General features: G+C 45.6%; 2 protein-coding genes across 4 annotated transcripts; both read left to right on the top strand.

Annotated features, from left to right (window-relative positions):
* The first annotated feature begins 514 nt into the window (after nucleotides 1–514).
* On the top strand, nucleotides 515–17271 carry LOC106594220 (uncharacterized). Of its 3 annotated transcripts, none has more exons than XM_082978601.1 (4): nucleotides 515–724; nucleotides 8543–8646; nucleotides 10403–10475; nucleotides 13873–17271. In XM_082978601.1, exons 1-4 carry the CDS (start codon nucleotides 646–648, stop codon nucleotides 14382–14384), a joined length of 768 nt encoding a protein of 255 aa, XP_082834727.1. In that variant the 5' UTR covers nucleotides 515–645; the 3' UTR covers nucleotides 14385–17271. The 3 variants fall into 3 exon arrangements, with proteins under 3 accessions (XP_082834727.1, XP_082834726.1, XP_082834725.1); XM_082978600.1 differs by having other exon boundaries at nucleotides 13870–17271; XM_082978599.1 differs by having other exon boundaries at nucleotides 13867–17271.
* A 1115-nt stretch (nucleotides 17272–18386) lies between these two features.
* On the top strand, nucleotides 18387–21285 carry LOC106597590 (uncharacterized). Its single transcript, XM_082978284.1, has 5 exons — nucleotides 18387–18393; nucleotides 18941–19359; nucleotides 19394–20222; nucleotides 20540–20594; nucleotides 20917–21285. Exons 1-4 carry the CDS (start codon nucleotides 18387–18389, stop codon nucleotides 20581–20583), a joined length of 1299 nt encoding a protein of 432 aa, XP_082834410.1. The 3' UTR covers nucleotides 20584–20594; nucleotides 20917–21285.
* Nucleotides 21286–21291: the final 6 nt, after the last annotated feature.

Raw genomic sequence — 21291 nt, 5'->3', positions numbered from 1 at the left:
ACTTTACATGCTGCGTTTATATTTTTGATCAGTGTACATGTCCTTCCAAGCTGCAGGAGAGGCCTACCTAATCCATTTATACATAGTAGTTGGGGGGAATGAGATGCTCTGGGAATCCGACAGGCACTTATCGAATAGGGCTATGGTAATATGGTTTTATTATGGTAGTTAGACTTATGCAGAAGTTATTATATGAAATAATACCACAATATGCATACTGTACTTTGATAAAGATCCGCCTGTATTTCTGGCATCTCCACGGTACTATACCAGTTGAACAAGCTAACATTTATGCCTGAACGAGATCTGGTCTGCCATTCTCATTTACGCATAACAAAATCAACCACAAAACTTCCAGAATATTTCTGTGAAATCCATATAGAACCCCTTGAACATGATGTTCAAAATGTTTATTTTGTTTATTCCCCAAAAACCACGTGTCATGTCAAATCAACCTTTGACCTGTCGAGGATGACGTATATAAAGAGGCGGGGGGTTGGTTTGCTCTCTTTGGTGAATTCTCTGCCTCCAGTATAACGAGCGCAGTCTGTAGTTGCGTGATCACAGCTGGTCTCTCCTCAGTCATCCAGCAAGACTCCTGTACCACCACACACACTGTACACTAGATCCTGGATTTGATCAGAAATGTTTTTCTGTAGATCTGCTTGGCAGAGACTGGGGCTCCTGGCACGAATGACAGTCGCCCTACCCCTATCCAGAAATGGTGAGTGGATTAGAAGTGGTTCAATTTGATGGAGTATATTGTATTTGTTTGGGGCATTTTTATATGAAGCGTTTGTTGCATCCTAGCTGACGCGTCACGCGTGCGTGATGTGGGGATTTACGCGAAGGTCAATGCAATTACAGTGGGTTTTAATGACCGTCTGTGTAAACAGTTGAGCTTGATTTCTTTTACATTTGGATTGTCTGAATTTTGTATACAATATTTCAGGATTTTTCAATCAATGCAGTTTCCTTCAAATTGCGCGACATTTATGTACTTTATTCATTCCAGGATGATCCACGGTATCATTCTTTACTAGTTTATTGAAAAACATTGCAAGAAAAGTTACATATAATCATTTCAGCTTTACATTATTGCTGAGCGCTTGTTGGGGCAACACACCCCTTTTCCGTTGGGGAGGTGTGTCCATGTCCACAGAGATTAGAACATGCAGTTCTGCACTATTTAGTTACGAAACAGCGCATCCCCGTCCAGAACGACTACATAATCGGTGTTATGTAACATCCAAGCATCAAGTGCATGTATTTAATATCAGATATATCCCCTAAATCGTAGTTTTTTTTAAGGCTAAGTGGAGATGTTGTCGCCTATATGATGTCCTATGGATATTCTTCACGTGTGACGGTAGCGCGTGTATAGGATAGGGGTTGTGTGTGTGTGTAGATAATTGGATTAGCCTATAGCAGCCCTACTTGAATTTGACCTGTCGAGTTCTGCAGAGACGTCACTCTATAATCCAAATTGATCGTGATGTTGTATTCATTCTCCCCAGACTCATCAGAGCGTTTTGTCAGGGAGAGAGAAATGTTATTGTTTGGTTAATAGCTTTGTGTGTGTTTGAGTGAAAGCAAGGGGAAGAATGGATTTTGGTTGTGTTTTTAGTGTAGCTACTTTCCCATGCACGAGCTTCATCGATAGACTAGTTCTAGTCTGGCTTCATTCCGGAACTACAATCCCTATTTTCTTTGTTGCGTAAGGAATTTGCCCTGAGGGAGATCTGAACCGTGTTGGTTTAATTTCCTGTTTTCTAAATGTTAGAGCCTCTCCATCCTCTCCATGTTTTGACACTAGGATGTATAGATGTATATTCCCCCTGATCTATAGCTAGAAGCATAGACATGCATTATAACAGCTTTATCCTCTGTGTATTTCTGCACACCCTGCTCTGGATTATATTTAGCTGACTAATGACGTATTGATCACTAGTCAGTCTTTACTAGGTCTATGTCTAGGGCAGATGGGCCTCATGGTTAGGCTTCGGGCCTACGTAGGGGGTGGGCATTTCTTCATGCATGTATAGTCCTGGTGTGTGTGTGTGTGCCACTGGTGTGAATGGTCTCTATTCAGTTGGAAGGAATCGGTGGTTCTGTGCCATGACTGGCTGTCAGGGAGGAAACTGGGATCACGTGTGTCTGTGACTCGTCTGACCTCCAGCTCAGCTTAACTGATTAGTACCTAGCTACCTGTATAAATAACTGGGCCTTCACAGGAACAGGACAGGAACAGACAGGAACAGACAGGAACAGACAGGAACAGACAGGAACTGACTTGCTGTGTGATGGGATTAGAGAGAGCAGCGGAGTAGCTCTGGGTCAACCAGGATCAACGTCTGCTAACAACTGATGGCTGTGTTTTCTGAGGAACCTTTTACTGGCAATGACTGTTGGGATTTGTCTTGTCCTACTTTAGTTGAATGTATTGACTGTGTCTCTCTGGACCACAGTCTGCTAAATGGCCTCTATGTAAAAGGTGGTGTGTTTTTATTGAACCTTTATTTAACCAGGCAGGTCAGTTAAGAACAAATTCTTATTTACAATGACGGTCTAGGTAACAGTGGGTTAACTGCCTTGTTCAGGGGCAGAATGACAGATTTTTATCTTGTCAGCTCAGGGATTAAATCTAGCAACCTTTCGGTTACTGGCCCAACGCTCTAACCACTAGGCTACCTGCTGGTTACTGGCCCAACACTCTAACCACTAGACTACCACCAGGCTACCTGCTGGTTACTGGCCCAACACTCTAACCACTAGACTACCACCAGGCTACCTGCTGGTTACTGGCCCAACACTCTAACCACTAAACTACCACCAGGCTACCTGCTGGTTATTGGCCCAACACTCTAACCACTAGGCTACCTGCTGGTTACTGGCCCAACACTCTAACCACTAGGCTACCTGCTGGTTACTGGCCCAACACTCTAACCACTAGGCTACCTGCTGGTTACTGGCCCAACACTCTAACCACTAGACTACCACCAGGCTACCTGCTGGTTACTGGCCCAACACTCTAACCACTAGACTACCACCAGGCTACCTGCTGGTTACTGGCCCAACACTCTAACCACTAGACTACCACCAGGCTACCTGCTGGTTACTGGCCCAACACTCTAACCACTAGACTACCACCAGGCTACCTGCTGGTTACTGGCCCAACACTCTAACCACTAAACTACCACCAGGCTACCTGCTGGTTATTGGCCCAACACTCTAACCACTAGACTACCACTAGGCTACCTGCTGGTTACTGGCCCAACACTCTAACCACTAGACTACCACTAGGCTACCTGCTGGTTACTGGCCCAACACTCTAACCACTAGACTACCACTAGGCTACCTGCTGGTTACTGGCCCAACACTCTAACCACTAGACTACCACCAGGCTACCTGCTGGTTATTGGCCCAACACTCTAACCACTAGACTACCACCAGGCTACCTGCTGGTTACTGGCCCAACACTCTAACCACTAGACTACCACCAGGCTACCTGCTGGTTACTGGCCCAACACTCTAACCACTAGGCTACCTGCTGGTTACTGGCCCAACACTCTAACCACTAGACTACCACCAGGCTACCTGCTGGTTACTGGCCCAACACTCTAACCACTAGACTACCACTAGGCTACCTGCTGGTTACTGGCCCAACACTCTAACCACTAGACTACCACTAGGCTACCTGCTGGTTACTGGCCCAACACTCTAACCACTAGACTACCACCAGGCTACCTGCTGGTTACTGGCCCAACACTCTAACCACTAGGCTACCTGCTGGTTACTGGCCCAACACTCTAACCACTAGACTACCACCAGGCTACCTGCTGGTTATTGGCCCAACACTCTAACCACTAGACTACCACCAGGCTACCTGCTGGTTACTGGCCCAACACTCTAACCACTAGACTACCACCAGGCTACCTGCTGGTTACTGGCCCAACACTCTAACCACTAGACTACCACCAGGCTACTTGCTGGTTACTGGCCCAACACTCTAACCACTAAATTACCACCAGGCTACCTGCTGGTTACTGGCCCAACACTCTAACCACTAGACTACCACCAGGCTACCTGCTGGTTACTGGCCCAACACTCTAACCACTAGACTACCACCAGGCTACCTGCTGGTTACTGGCCCAACACTCTAACCACTAGACTACCACCAGGCTACCTGCTGGTTACTGGCCCAACACTCTAACCACTAGACTACCACCAGGCTACCTGCTGGTTACTGGCCCAACACTCTAACCACTAGACTACCACCAGGCTACCTGCTGGTTACTGGCCCAACACTCTAACCACTAGACTACCACCAGGCTACCTGCTGGTTACTGGCCCAACACTCTAACCACTAGACTACCACCAGGCTACCTGCTGGTTACTGGCCCAACACTCTAACCACTAGACTACCACCAGGCTACCTGCTGGTTACTGGCCCAACACTCTAACCACTAGACTACCACCAGGCTACCTGCTGGTTATTGGCCCAACACTCTAACCACTAGACTACCACTAGGCTACCTGCTGGTTACTGGCCCAACACTCTAACCACTAGACTACCACCAGGCTACCTGCCGCCCCCGTGTGTGTGTGAAGCACAAAACTATTGGTCTGAGTTCTGGGATGTTATCTAAGTTGCTTCGGTTATCTATGGAGCTGATAAGACTTGTGTGTATCTGATCAGCTCACTGAAGTGGTACATGTGGTTCTGTTGACCTCTATCAGGGGGTAGATGAGTAGTCAGCATGGTAGGATACATGTGGTTCTGTTGACCTCTATCAGGGGGTAGATGAGTAGTCAGCATGGTAGGGTACATGTGGTTCTGTTGACCTCTATCAGGGGGTAGATGAGTAGTCAGCATGGTAGGATACATGTGGTTCTGTTGACCTCTATCAGGGGGTAGATGAGTAGTCAGCATGGTAGGATACATGTGGTTCTGTTGACCTCTATCAGGGGGTAGATGAGTAGTCAGCATGGTAGGGTACATGTGGTTCTGTTGACCTCTATCAGGGGGTAGATGAGTAGTCAGCATGGTAGGGTACATGTGGTTCTGTTGACCTCTATCAGGGGGTAGATGAGTAGTCAGCATGGTAGGATACATGTGGTTCTGTTGACCTCTATCAGGGGGTAGATGAGTAGTCAGCATGGTAGGGTACATGTGGTTCTGTTGACCTCTATCAGGGGGTAGATGAGTAGTCAGCATGGTAGGGTACATGTGGTTCTGTTGACCTCTATCAGGGGGTAGATGAGTAGTCAGCATGGTAGGATACATGTGGTTCTGTTGACCTCTATCAGGGGGTAGATGAGTAGTCAGCATGGTAGGATACATGTGGTTCTGTTGACCTCTATCAGGGGGGGGGGTAGATGAGGAGTCAGCATGGTAGGATACATGTGGTTCTGTTGACCTCTATCAGGGGGGTAGATGAGGAGTCAGCATGGTAGGGTACATGTGTTCTCTGCAGAGCTGCAGGATGAAATGTGATACTCTTTACATGGAAGGAACAGGGGTGGAGATCTCCCTTCTGTACATTGTTCCCTTACTGCAGCCTGGGCTGCTCTACACACACACACACACACACACACACACACACACACACACACACACACACACATCTCTCTCTCAGCCAGAGACAGGTGAACACACATTCTCTCAGCCAGAGACAGGTGAACACACACACACCTCTTATAGAACACATGACGCTCACACACTCACCCAGAGACAGAGGTGCGGAAACATACACACCTCATGAGCACACACCACAGAGGCACCACTTATAGAAAGTGTCTCTCTTGTTTTGCCCTGTAGGTGCCCCTCTGCCAGACCTTTGCATTCTGGGACACATGTTGAACTTTGAACCTAGTCCCCTGTACACCACCACGGTACAGTTATATTCCTGGTGTTTTGTACTCAGGGCTGAATGTAGACAGTAGTCTATAGCAGTCCTTTACTAGTCTCTAATGGATTAACAGGCAGAACTACACAGTGGAACACGGCCACATTTCCTGTGTAGTTGACTGGTTTTATGTCGTGGGGCTGTGCCGTTTCTATGGTGTGTGATTGACTGGTTGTGTGTATGTGTTCTGTGTGTGATTTTAGGGAGTGTTTGGGTGACGGTGTAGCAGAGGAGAGGATCTTTGGTCCAGGAAGGACGAGGTTTTATTTATGTCTGTGTTCTAAATGCACCACCATTGCCAGTGTTGATAGGATCAGGCTATTTAGCCTGAGGAGAGCCAATCCTGTCAACCCTGGCAGTCTGTTTACTGAAGACTAGGCTCCTGCTATCCACCCAGCCCTACTGGCCATGTGGACCATGCCACCCACACAACAACAATAACAACCCATTATGGAGATTTATGGTCTTATCTCAAATCTCTATTGCTGCATTTGGGTCTTTCTTTAGTGTCGTTAATATGATGGTTCTGTGAAGATGATTCAGTGTCCCACAGTCTGACAGTGATTTTACATCAGCACTATGCTATTGGCAAAGATTCAATTGACATTAACCCAAATGAAATGTGTTTAGATGGGGAGGGGTTTAGAAAGCAGGACATGTTTATTGGGGGTTGTCCAATCAAACACAGTATCAGGCATAAAACAAGGACTAGAATAGATCTGCGTTCAAACACTATTTGAAATCTTTAACATACCTTTTGAGCTTTTGCTTTAGGCTTTTAGGAGCACCAGAAGGGTGGGGTTTGGTCCGTCTGTTGGTCCATTAAGCCAGGCAAGCTCAATCAACAGAAACTTCTTGAAATTATTTCAGGTATTATTTGAACCCAGGTCTGGACTAGGTTGGACTGGGATAGGTTGGCTAGTCGCGTTTAGCTTGGTAGGATGGACTGGGATAGGTTGGCTAGTCGTGTTTAGCTTGGTAGGATGGACTGGGATTGGCTGGCTCGTCGTGTTTAGCTTGGTAGGATGGACTGGGATTGGCTGGCTCGTCGTGTTTAGCTTGGTAGGATGGACTGGGATAGGTTGGCTAGTCGCGTTTAGCTTGGTAGGATGGACTGGGATTGGTTGGCTCGTCGTGTTTAGCTTGGTAGGATGGACTGGGATTGGCTGGCTAATCGCGTTTAGCTTGGTAGGATGGACTGGGATTGGTTGGCTCGTCGCGTTTAGCTTGGTAGGATGGACTGGGATTGGCTGGCTCGTCGTGTTTAGCTTGGTAGGATGGACTGGGATTGGTTGGCTCGTCGTGTTTAGCTTGGTAGGATGGACTGGGATTGGCTGGCTCGTCGTGTTTAGCTTGGTAGGATGGACTGGGATTGGCTGGCTCGTCGTGTTTAGCTTGGTAGGATGGACTGGGATTGGCTGGCTCGTCGTGTTTAGCTTGGTAGGATGGACTGGGATTGGCTGGCTCGTCGCGTTTAGCTTGGCTTATGCTAACACTTTCCGCTGCCTCTGCTCTGCTGTGTCAAATGAATGGTGCTACTGTGTCTTTCTTGTGTAACGCGATTAAGAGGGATAGAGGCTTGTTGCCATGGTACCAGAACACCACTGATGCCCTGAGTGGAAAGAAGATGGCTGGACAGGACAGGATGAACCCAGGCCCTGTTGTAGGACAATGTTGACCATGATGGAGGATAACATTAGATATGCATAGATTGACAATGCAAGAAACTGATCAATAGGGCCCATACAGAAATCATAGTGGGTCCATTGCCATGGTATGGTCATCTGTCCAATGCAAAACTAGCATCTTCCTTACTGTCTGGGTAGATGAACGAAAAGTGTACAACTTGCTTTCTATTCATATATTTACATGTTTTATAGTTTGTATATATGTATATCTCCCTCTGTATCTACAGTACCAGTCATAGGTTTGGACACTGACTCATTCAAGGGTTTTTCTTTATTTCTATTATTTTCTACATTGTATAATAGTGAAGACATCAAAACTATAAAATAACACACATGGAATCATGTAGTAACCAAAAAAGTGTTAAACAAATCTGAATATATATATTGATCATAGCTTTGCACACTCTTGGCTTTCTCTCAACCAGCTTTATGAGGAATGTTTTCCAACAGTCTTGGAGTTCTCACATATACTGAGCACTTGTTGGCTGCTTTTCCTTCACTCTGCGGTCCAACTCATCCCAAACCATCTCAATTGGGTTGAGGTCGGGTGATTGTGGAGGCCAGGTCATCTGATGCAGCACTCCATCACTCTCCTTCTTGGTCAAACAGCCCTTATGCAGCCTGGAGGTGTGTTGGGTCATTGTCCTGTTGAAAAACAAATGATGGTCCCATTAAGCGCCAACCAGAAGGGATGGCCTATCGCTGGTTAAGTGTGCCTTGAAATCTAAATAAATCGGTGTCACCAGCAAATCACCATCACACCTCCTCCATGCTTTACGGTGGTGGCTGCTACTTTGAAGAATCTTTCACAGACAGGAACCTTGACCATTTTTGGTAAACTGGTAAACCGCCTTCATGAGATCTTAATTATCCACAGTCTTTGGTAGCTCTCTCTTCTGGTCCGTCCCCTAACCATGTCCCCTTCTCCACTGTGTCTCCTTCCAGTGGTTCCAGTGCGGCAGATGTCCGTCGGGATCCCCGGTGGCTCTGCCACCAACGTGGCGTACGCTGTTCTGTGTGGAGGAGGCCTCACTGCCGCTGTAGTCTACGTAAGTACTGATTCAAGATCGGTTGTGTGTGTACCTAATGTTAAAGGGTAAGGTCTGGGCAGTATATGCTGATCCTAGATCAGATTTGTGCCTGAAGGACACCACCTACTCAGAACCGTATTCTACTATTTGAGTATCACCCTAGACACTGATCTTAGGTCAGTTTGTTTCCTCCCATAATGGTTAAGGTGATCTGGAGAGCGCACACTGATCTGAAGTCTGTTCCTGGAGGTTAATGTGAATTAAGCATGCTATATAGTTTACTTTAATTTCAAGCTTATTGATTTTTCCTTACTCTTCCCAGATCAGTTTTCCACACTTTAATCCAATGCATAAACATTAGGACACATGACCCCAGGCCAGTGGTTTGGTTAGGGAACAATGCATAAACATTAGGACACATGACCCCAGGCCAGTGGTTTGGTTAGGGAACAATGCATAAACATTAGGACACATGACCCCAGGCCAGTGGTTTGGTTAGGGAACAATGCATAAACATTAGGACACATGATCCCAGGCCAGTGGTTTGGTTAGGGAACAATGCATAAACATTAGGACACATGATCCCAGGCCAGTGGTTTGGTTAGGGAACAATGTGAGGAGTGGCTGCGGACCCCAACTTTTCTCTGACCGTTTTTCCTCCGGACTAAAGATGGTTTCACGTTCTGCTCGTGTTTATTCTGTCCTTGACTCTCTACCTGTAGAGAACAGGCTACTCTGGTGAATGGTGGTCGTTTTAATAAAGTTTGATCAAAACGGAATGTCTGCAAGATCACATAATGATAGTATTCTACAGGACCCAATATAATAGCATAGTATTACGTTACTGTAGGATGAAAACCCCACAAAAAAACTCTTATGTGGCTGAAACTCAACAGCACTCGCCTCAACTAGGAAAAATACACAGGTAGGCTATGCTTCAGTTAAACACCTGCTCTATAATTCTCTCACGCACAAATATCATACCCTCCCAAATAAATGCTAACCTCCCCCTGTAATTGTAATGTCTTGGCGGTATGATATTGTTGTTACTTTCTCACTCATCATTATTCACGTTTCATTCAGGATTGTCCGTAATCATGGTAGCATCCACGTTACTATATAATATTTTATTCTTATTTATAAGTGACTCAAAAATGACACATTATTTACCATTTTATTTCTATTGAGCACAAAATAATCTGGAACACAACCAAAACAAAGTAGTCGTTTCGTGCTCTGAAAATGGGACCAAATACTACACTTTTGACTACTTTTAACACTCATACAAGTGAAATTCTCCCTCAACTTTTGGTCCCCTAAAATGGGGGGGACTATGTACAAAAAGTGTTCATTTCTAAATGGTTCACCAGGTATGGATGAAAATACCCTCCAAAGCTGACAGTCTGCATTTTAACCTCATGTCATTTGCATTAAAGTGCAGGAGTACAGAGCCAAAACAACAAATGTGTCACTGTCCCAATACTTTTGGAGCTCACTTTATAGCCTTGTGGTAACTGTTGTCATGGAGAACCCTTACCGCAGCAGTGGTGCTTTTTAAAGACCGTTATACCAGTTCTACAGACAACTGTTGGCAAGGACGTTCGCTTAGTCCACTGCTTTATTTAACACTACACTGTTACTTACTAGAGCTGAGGGAAGAGGATTCAGGTTCTCAACTTTCAGTTCAAGGCAGCCATTTTGAAATGCAGCTAGATTCCCTTTCTGTGTTCTTTTAGTTTGGCGTGTCCCTCCAACCTCTGTCTGTTCCATTCAGGCTTACAAGACTGTGAATGGTGACAGTGAGCGGTACAATGACAGACTCGCCGAGATGAACTCGAGGCCCAAGGGTGAGTACTAAGTAGCCTACTGTCTGCACTGCCACACACTCATTGATCCACACTCTTGACATTCTACCAAAAGACATGAACCATAGAATTTAGAACCATAGAATGTAGAGTCCTAGGGGAGTTGTAGAATTTATACTCTCAGTATTCCAGAATTCCTCATCATAATGGACAAGAATGGCCAGAGTTGTAGTGTCAGTTGGAGAAGGAATGTCTCATCAGAACGTTGAAACCATGACAATAATGTTTTTGTCCACACTAAGCCTAGCCAAATGTTTTCATTTGGCATGGACCCTGTTTTGGCGCTGCCACCGACATGCCAGCATGGTGGAATGATCACTCTGAATGTGATTAATCTAGACTGTCAGGGCTGATTTCTGTCAGTGATGAATTGACCTGTTGGGGTTCCCGGGCCCTGTGCCCAGATCGCCTGATTGGTCTGTTGTTGGGCTAAGCTCCTTGGTTCACATAGTGTCGCTGGGAGCTCTGATTGGTTCATGTAGAGTCTAGTTTTCTGTTCCTACCTACATTCACCCATCCTTAGTACACTAGTGGCCATACGGTGTGTAGACAAACCCTAAACCTATATATAGACAACGGATGTCATTTTTTCTTTTTGTGTTACAGGCGAGGCAGAGGGGGAGTTCTTTGTGGAAATCTTTTAGCGTGCCTGTGAAAAATGTAGCTTGAATGCTTTAGCAGATCCTGTCTGTCCGGCGCTGTGGTGATGGGGAATAGAGTGCCATTTGAGACACTGCTCTAGTCATACCTGGCATGAAACATCTTATAACTGCCTGTCAGAACAAAGCGTAACAAACTGCCATTTCATACCTTTGTGGTGGTGGGAGCCGCCATTTTGTAGGCTTCACTATTCAATCACATTAACTTTAAATTAAATTCTACACCTCCCCCGACACACCTGGCACTGGTAGCCATTTTGACATTGCTAGCCAACAAACTTTCAATAACTAACTTGGATTTCTACACCTGGCCTACACGTATTCAACAAACTCTACCCCTGCCCCTTTAAGCATTCTGAACTCTCCTTTACCTGTTTCTAAAATAGCTACATAAGCTGGGCACACGTTAAAAGGAAAGGGTAATGTTGAGCTTTGATCAAAGATGTTCTTACCGGTGTCCATCTAGGAGATTTTCTTGCTTATTATTGCCCTTTTTACTCAGTAGTATTGTTTACTCTCCACACATTTCAGACTAAGCCATGGGAACTCATTCATTTCCTTCATATCTTCCTGTTGGTCTTTTTATGTTCTACATTTGCATATCTTTTGGTGTATTCCAGAAAGCTTGTTCTTTTTTTTCTGTCCTGACTGCATGTTATGTTTGCTCGTTGCTTCGTCTGTCACAGCGATATCGCCCAAAGTACCTGACCCCAAGTTCCCCGTCTTCTTAATTACACAGTTTAAAACAAGTTGAGGCTGCTGCTGTCATTCCTGGCTAATTAGTTGAGATCTTCTCCTTGTTCGTGTACTTGGGTATACTTCTACAACAGAATGTGCCTGGACCTTTAACTAGTCAGGGGCCAGTTTAAATACCAATACAGACCACTGGCTAATCAGTTGATTATCCTTGTTACCTATTATAATGGTTTGTTAATAAAACCAGCTGATTTCAGTTAAGCCTAGTTAACCTTGACCTTAACCCCTGCTCCAGCTGATCCCTCTGGCTGGGAGTGTGTCCCAAGAGGCACCCTATTCCCTATTTAGTGCACCATGTTTGACCAGGGCCCATAGTGCACTACTTTTGACCAGAGCCCTATGTAGGGAAATGGGGTGCGTCTTGGGATGCAGCCGCTGTGTCCGGTAAGGTTACTAGCCGTCAAACAAATCCTGGCTTCCTCCCTCTGTCCTTGTTCACTCCATTTCCTGCCTCCCCCTGTTAATCATTAACGCCCTTTGACCAGAGATCTGTATATCATGTCTCCACCCGAACGATGGGAGTTGTTGTCCCAATGGCGGGAAGGCAGGCAGGCGACAAGCTTAGGTCCAAAACAAGCCATAGAAACTCATTGGGCTTATTTTGGACAGATTTTGGCAGGAGTGACTCTCTGCCAGTCCATAAGTTGACCCCTAATGAGCTGCAGCTCACCTCTGTGGCTTTAACAAGCTGTCAAATCCCATCCTAGATTCCACTATTCCTCGCCGCTCTCTCAAAGCACATTGGAGGAAAGGATCCGAGGTCCTGCCCCTCTGACCTCCAATGACCTTTGAGGGAGCGTAATCAAGGAATAGGGATTCGACGGTTTTTCAAAGCCACAGGGGCCCTTTACAGCTGAGCAGGTGTCACCAACCTGGTCGGAGCCCTAAACGACGAATGTGGTGTGAGTCGTCTTTGGTCAACTCTGAGTTCAACTCAGACATGACTGTGGCTCACCTTTTTAACCAGCTACATTTCTATGCCAATGAATCCTTTAGAAGTAACTTGCACCAGGCAGGCGAACTATACTGATCCTGAATGAAGTGTTAAAGCCCTGAGTTGAGGACCGTTCCAATTAGACTTCCTCCCTCTGAGTGGATCATCTCTTTATTCTCCATATTTGAGGAAGATGACTGACTCAACATTTTATTAATCAACTGTTCTTGTGTTAAAAATTGTAATCAAATACATATGACAAAAAAACATTTAGTGACTGGAAGCATTTGAAACTTCACATGTGGTGCAACTTTCCTAATACAATGATTTTATCATGGGACTGGGTGGGAAAGGACTAATAACACAGAAGAAACAATGTGTGAGAGACTGTACTTCTAATAGTCCATTCCACACCATCGTCTGCTGAAATTGCAGGGTGACTATTTTTTGTTTCAATTTGATTTAGTCAAAAATGAAAATGTGACACTCTGGCACATGGATTGATGTTTTAGAATTGTTAATGACGAGTTCGGTGTTCGACTAGCTATGTAGTTACAAGCCTGGCTTGAGCAGGCTGGAGGAAGTGACGGGTGCACAATCAATATCTACCTAAGTAACATGGAAAAAGCCTGAGCTGGAATGTGAAGCTAACTGATGCTAGCTAATTTCAGAAAAGCCTGAGTACGTCTAGCTACATTCGTAGTGTACGCCTCAGGGGTTTCCAGAGGGTTCAAAAGTCAAACTGCGTCACACATTAAAAGGTAGTTAACACTGCTTAGCAGAGGACTAAAACTGAAAGCAGTTTAAACTTAACTTAGTATTTCTCTCCATGTTGGATCCACCTATCCTTTTCTTTCTGATCAGGATATGTTAGACCCAGGACCAGACCGCATGGTACAATTTAGAATCTGTCTTTAGGGGATTGATGTTGGAATTGGACTAAACCCTATAAGGAGGACACGTTCTCATCCCTCCCGACCTTTCTCTCTATTCCACTTCTCTCTCTCGCTCCATCTCCTTCCAGAAGCAGCACCAGCAGCAGAGGAAGTAGAATCCCCAGAAGAACCGGCACCAGTAGAAGCAGAGGTGTTAGCCGAGGTGGTCGCTGAGACAGCCGCCATCGAGGAGGTGCCTGCAGCAGCAGAGGAAGTCGTGGCAGAGGTCACAGCCGAATCCGTTGCTGTCGTAGAGGCGGTTGCAGAGGTTGCTGTGGAACCAGAGGTCGTCGCAGTTGAGGTGCCCGCAGTGGAAGTCGCCGTGGTTACGGAAGAAGCTGCCCCGGAGGCTGTCGCAGAGGCGGCTCCTGACGCCGTGGAGGCGGCTCCTGACGCCGTGGAGGCGGCTCCTGACGCCGTGGAGGCGGCTCCTGACGCCGTGGAGGCGGCTCCTGACGCCGTGGAGGCGGCTCCTGACGCCGTGGAGGCGGCTCCTGACGCCGTGGAGGCGGCTGCCGGTGAGGAAGTTGTGGCCGAAGTAGTGGCTGAGACTGCTCCCACCGCCCCTGAGGCAGAAGCTGCCCCTGCCGCCGAGGTGGCAGCATAAGGGGTCAGAGGTGAAAGGTCAACCTAGAGGGGTGGGTTTAGCTGTGGTGTGTCCCTCTTACTACTACCCCCCCCTCCCAACCCTAAACCTGACCCCCCCCCCCCCCCACAGGCCCCAGCTACACCCTATTCCCTGTGTAGTGTGCTACTTTTCCTGGTCTAAAGTAGCGCCCTACGTATGGAGTAGGGTGCCTTTTTGGATCACAGCCCCCTATCTACTAGCACATGTTACAATAAGAAGCAGGAGGTGGACTATGTTCTGTTAAAGAACACTTCAGTTAGGTATGATGTCATGGTGATGGGGACAGCTGTCTCTTCTCATTCTGACTCCTTTACAGCAGAGCTATAACCAGGGGTAAATACAGAGCTGTTTCAGGTTTTTATTAATACCGGTCTATTTGTCAAGCAATATGGTCGTATTTATCACTGGGGACAGGAGTTTTTTTTCTGGTCGGATCATGGTTGTTGGGGTAAACTCCTGGCTCTGTTTTTCTGAGGAGTTCCTAGGTGTTAAAGGGGATGTAAAGGGAGATATTGGATTCATGATGGTACATGTTGTCCTGACCCCCAAACCTATGTGCCTTTGAAATGCACCCTATTCCCTATATAGGACCTATAGGCTCTGGTCAACAGTAGTACATCACTATATAGGAAATAGGGTGCCATTTTTGGACAATTCTAATGTAAAGATTCAAGATGGATTTAGGATTTCTAGATAATGTCAGTGTTATCTTGGCTTTAAATCAAGTTTGCACTCCCATTTTGACGATGCGTTGAACGTGCTCCAAATTCAGATTAAAGTAAGGTAGTGTTATGAACCTCGACACGATAAGCACTTCAAGCAGGTTAAATGGTTATTATGCAAATAATAAATATACTAGTCAGAGAAGCATTTGAATTGCTTTTTGAACGGCATCTTATTGTGAAATGTGACCAAAAACCTGCTATCTCCTTCCTCCTTCCTGCTCTCTCTCCTCTAAATGCTGCTCACACCTCTCCCTAGGATAAGCTCTAGAAGGATTAGTCGGTGATTTCATAAAGCTCAGTGTTCCAGTGCCCAAATGGAACTCCCAGTGATTGGAACTTTGGGGAACAATTGGATCAGTTGGTTCTGTGTCTTCGCTGATCTCTTTATGACATCATCTCTGTCTGATCCTTCTCATCACATCCTAGACACTGTGCCAGGGAGAAGTCTGCCCCCACCAAGCACAGATAAGGGATCAGTTCCCCCTTGCCCCCAATGCTGAGAACATAGGGCTGCAACCAGTGGTTCCAGAAGTGGATTCTCAACCCTCAAAACCCGTAGTGGTATCAAATATTATCAATATTACTGTGCAACGTAGACGTTCTATTTTCAACCGAGATTGCGAAACAATTTCTTATGTTGATGTAGTGTCCATCGGTTATGAATGTTTAAACCTCTGAGAAATCTCGTTTGTGCTCTGTTTGTTTCAAAGAGCACTAAAGCCTACACTAACCATGGCGCCTCGCGGTCTGTATCGTCCAATCACAGAGCAGATAGAAGTCACGTGATCTGTTAGCGGCACATGATGTGGCACCGAACAGATGACGTGACTTGGATCTGCTCTGTGATTGGAAGATACTACAGCTATCGCGTACCATCATGTGTTCGCTAACAAACCACATGACTTGTATTCTGCTCTGTGATTGGATGATACAGACCGCAATGCTGTAGGAGATGAGTAGTTTGTTTGCCCCCCCCCCCTAACTCTGGTACACTTTTATAAAAACATTTCAAAGCCATTTCTAATCTTTTCAATTATTGGTTCATCCTGGAGATGTGTAGCTATTCATCATTTGAAACCACAGTAAGCAGCATGTATTTTAAACAAGTGTTTATACAAAGAATTTGTGGCCCTGTCAGTTCCTGGAACCATAACCGTGGAAAGAGGGGCGCGGCCTGTTGCAGCCCTAGGAATTGTTTAATTAAAAGCGGGTCTTGGATAAGTGCTTGGTGGGAAGTGACTTCCACTAAAATGCACCTTTTTTAAATACCTGTTGTTTACAGAACCTGAGCCTCTACCTTGAACTTCAAACCTCACTTAACAAACTGTAGTAGTGAATTTGTCCTTTACCTGCCTTACCTCCTAGTGGAGCACCTAGTGGACCGTTTTATCTAGACGAGTCCACTACTAGTTTAATCAACCAACACTCAAGTTTGCCTTGTAACCACGGTGACTGACACACAAACCAGCCAAGACTTACATGATGTAATGAAGCTGTCCAGGACGATGCCCCCAGGCTGCATCCCAAATGATTCCCTGTATGGAACCTTTATTTAACTAGGCAAGTCAGTTAAGAACAAATTCTTATTTACAATGACGGCCTACCCCGGCCAAACCCTCCCCTAACCCGGATGACGCTGGGCTCTATAGTGCGCTTACGTTTCACCAGAGCCCTATGGTGTGGCCTATTGGCCTTGGTTAAAACTAGTGCGCTTTATAGAGAATAGGGTGCCATTTGTGATGCAGACATACATTCTACTACTAATACTGTCACACTAAGTGTTTTTTTCCCCTTTAGCCAACCAATCATTCACCATCTCTCAATAGAACTTCAAAAAGTCCAAGCCGTTTTGTTTATTTGCTTGCGCCGATGCTGTTACAAGTCTGTCTTTTTATTTCCTAACTGTGAAAGGTAAACATTAAGGGAACATTTTATAATAACCCAACAATCTCACTTCAACACTACTGTTCTATTGATCTCCAATCCATCGACATTGGAAATGTTGTACTGTCTGGAGATGATCGCCATGGGCCAACTAATAATGCGCCATTGTTGACAACTTTTAAGGAAATGTTTTATAAAGTATCAGTGAAGAAGTAAATCAGGAAGCTGAAGTCCTTCAATAAAGACGTTGTCAGTTACTTCTATGGTCCATTTCTTCTATTGTATTACCCTCACGTGTGTAATAAACACTATTGCTGCGTTTGTCTAACGTTTTTATCCAAATAGAAATTACCATTTCAGATTTGACAGCTTTTTTTTACAACACATTTGCATTTTAGGTCAGAGTTCCTGAACAGAACAAATGATAAGTTTTCCAGGAAAAAATGTTTTAAAATCAATATCTAAGCCTAACCTACACATTATGGAAAGGCAGGTTTTGTTAAATATTTACCAGTTATGTAGAACCTATAGTTCCCACACCCACCCATCCAGAACTCCTCTAGTCTAGACATACCCATGACCGTTCATTGCTTTTAGTTTAGTCATGAGTTTTGGTAGCAGTTGGATATTATTTTTATGATCATCTATCAGGTGCCTCAATGCCATGTTCATGCTCCCATGTGTACTGAAGGGTTTTATGTAGCTGTGTGTGATCTTTTAGTAAAGCATAGACATCTTGTACCAGATTTCAGAATTGTCTAGTCTCTGTGCCTGTCAGGCTTTCAACCCAGAACTGGTACAAACTGGTCTGAAGACACAGCAGCAGATTGGTTTGACAGGTCTGGCTCTACAGGTTTTACAACATCAAAGCAAATGTAAAAACACTAAACCATGATTAGTTATTAAATAACATTCACCTTTTTTATGCTTTGTCTTTATGATGCGTTTAGTATTATGGTACTTGGCATGAATTGTTTTCTAGTTGAATTTGTCGGCTGGTTAAAGTAGTGCACATATACCAGGCAGTCAGACTGCCAGCAGTTGATCAACACTGTCCAATGGCCTTGGGCCCTGTGCACATCCAAACACGACCAGGAACTGGATTGAAGGAACAGTTCAGAGAACTAAATGGATCCGTACACGGTTGGCTACTCCTGAAGTGGAGTGTTTATCAGTCATAACATTCCAGCCTGTAGTAGGGTCTTTATCAACAAACCTCCAGGTTTTTATCCACACTACACAGACAAGGGGCATGACATGGCTGCTGGACTAGTCCCATGTGTTAGACCCCTCCCCCCCCCCCCCCCCAGATGGTCACGTGCCCCCCACGGCGGAATGATGTCAAGGTATGTCATCCTGAGCCCTGAGGTGAATGGAAGGTAAGTACAGTAGACGGTAAACAATGTTTTAATTACTTTTATAAAGATTGAATGTTATTACTTCACACATGATTTGATATCTGTAATTAAATGACCCTATCAGTATGTAGGCTGTTGGTAAGACCGTGGTACAGGCCTACATAGATACCATTACAGTACGATACCTTTTTCCTTACATAAACTCAAGTTTAGATTAGTTGATGTCCATAGAGTTGATAACCTGCCAATATGTGATTCTCTGGGAAGAAAATACTAGACTGCTGTAATACAATAACTCACCCACATCTAACATGGTTACTCTGTAGGTTATTACTGATTTAGTATGGTATCTGTTGTAATAATAACACTATCACCCACATCTAACATGGTTACTTTATGTAGGTTATGACTGATTTAGTATGGTATCTGCTGATCTGCTCCATCCTTTTGTATATACAATATTTTTGCATATACTTTTCTGAAAATCTCACCAAAGTGTGTCTGCAATATACAGGCATCCTTTTTGTCTTTCTTGCAAGACTGACATGACTGTTGCTTCTCTTTTTAGATGCTGTGTCTGACATCACGTCTGCCTCCATGAAGCTCCTGGCCAGCTCTGAGATCGCTGCTGCCTCGGTAGCCGAGAGGAGGCTCATGCCCGCCGTCCAACACCTAGAAGACCGGACTGAAGAACCCTTGCTCGCTCCCGCTGAGGACATTCTAGAATCCCTGGAGGTTCCTAAAGCTAAGGTAGAGCAGGAAGTAGTATCTGTGGAGGTGGAAGTGGCAGTAGAAGCATCAGCTGCAGAAGCAGCTGTCGTGGAAACTGAAGAACCAGAAGAGGAGGCTGTTGTTGCTGCCCCTGATGTCACAGAGGAAGTGGTTACTGCGGCGACCCCTGAGCCAGAGGAAGTAGTTCCGGTCGCCGTAGAGGAGGAGACGGCTGCACTTCCCCTAGAGGCCCCAGAGCTCCCTGCCGCTGTGGAAGTACCTGTGGCTGAGGCTTCTGCCGCTGTGGAAGTACCTGAGGCTTCTGCCGCTGTGGAAGTACCTGAGGCTTCTGCCGCTGTGGAAGTACCTGAGGCTTCTGCCGCTGTGGAAGTACCTGAGGCTTCTGCCGCTGTGGAAGTACCTGTGGCTGAGGGCTTCTGCCGCTGTGGAAGTACCTGAGGCTTCTGCCAAGGAGGGACCAATAGTAGAAGCACCAGCAGTAGAGGAATTTTCCCCAGAAGAGGCTGCCCCAGTCGAAGAGTCAGCGCCAGTTGAGGCAGAGGTACCTGCAGCCGAAGAGGTAGCAGTAGTAGAGGATGCTGCCCCAGTGGAGGAAGCCCCAGTAGCGGAGGAAGCCCCAGTAGCGGAGGAAGCCCCAGTAGCGGAGGAAGCCCCAGTAGCGGAGGAAGCCCCAGCAGCGGAGGAAGCCCCAGCAGCGGAGGAAGCCCCAGCAGCGGAGGAAGCCCCAGCAGCGGAGGAAGCGGCAGCGGCAAAGGAGGCTGTGGAGACAGCCCAAGTGTCTGAGGATGAGGGGCTCGTCGTGGAGGCGGCAATGCTGGCAGCAGCCTCAGCCCTGGATGTTGTGGAGGCAGAGGCAGCCCCGGCTGAGGAAGTCAAGGAGGCCCTCTTCACTTCATGCCACCAATGTGAAGCCCCAGCTTCTGAGGCTCCCCCAGTTGAGGCTGCTGTGGCAGTCACCCCCGTGGAGGTTGTAGAGGCTGCATCTGTGGTGGAATTAGAGGCTCCCCCTGCTGGTGTGGAGTCAGTTGGTGAGGCAGTGGAGGTGACCGCAGAGGAGCGTGCCACCGATTGGCCTGTGGAGCTGACCGCAGAGGGAGTGGAGGAAGCCAAGGTGGAAGGTAAGTCAGATCTCTACACTCTATTTCTTATGTGGGATTTTTAGTATAGTTCTTTTTTGTTGTTTTTACATACATTTAGAGTTAGGAAAAGGCAGACAATTTAGATAAATATATTGCTTGTTTTCTTTGAGTAAAGGGCCCTTTGGTCACAAACAACAGGGACATGTTTCATTTTTATAATATAATTAATTAGGATAAGAAACAAATGTAAGACCCCGACCAATACCACATATAATACAATACCTACTGTGGCCAACATATAGTAGATTCTCCCTAAACTCTGTCCCGTTTCTGTCCCACCTTTACTATGCCAACAGGAGAGACTGCCAGGCCAGTAAAGAGGTCCTGCTCAGTGATGTAATAGTACAGAAGGTAAATAGAATGACAGTAGCATAGAATTAGAACTAGGACAACAGACGTTCCCATTCTAAGCAACATTCCATTTGAATGTTTGATCATGGCATTAGAATTCTGTGCCCCTTCAGAATTCCGTACATTCCGACTCTTTCACACAAGAAAAGGACATTATTTTCAGAGCTACTGTGTGTCTGCTCAATTTATTCTAATTCTATGGACAGAACACATTGGCCCCAGATAGCTAGTAGTTGCTTGCATGTTGCATTACACATTGGATTAGTTGCTAGGAAGGATACATGGATTTTCACTAAATACTGTTATTCTTTTTCCTCCCCAGGTGCACAGAGTATGAGCCTGATGTTGCTGACAGCCCAGTCCTGACTAGAGACTAGCGAGATGTGCCTTCTGGAATAGTCAACGCCCACAGCTGTCAATCAAACAGGACGATCAACATAAAACACACACAGAATTAGAACTGGTTTGAATTTAATTCTATAATTATAATAAACTAATTATATTTAAATGTTGTCTAATGACAACAGTTGTCAACCTTGTAACTACATTCCAGGTTCTCACTCAGTTTCTTGGTCTTGTATTATCCCTACATTTACATTTACGTCATTTAGCAGACACTTTTATCCAGAGTGACTTACAAATTGGTGCATTCACCTTATGATAATCCAGTGGAACAACCACTTTACAATAGTACGTC

The sequence above is a fragment of the Salmo salar genome, chromosome 08, assembly GCF_965601325.2.
Source record: "Salmo salar chromosome 08, fSalSal1, whole genome shotgun sequence".
Taxonomy (NCBI): domain Eukaryota; kingdom Metazoa; phylum Chordata; class Actinopteri; order Salmoniformes; family Salmonidae; genus Salmo; species Salmo salar.
This window is presented reverse-complemented; position numbering and strand designations above follow the sequence as displayed.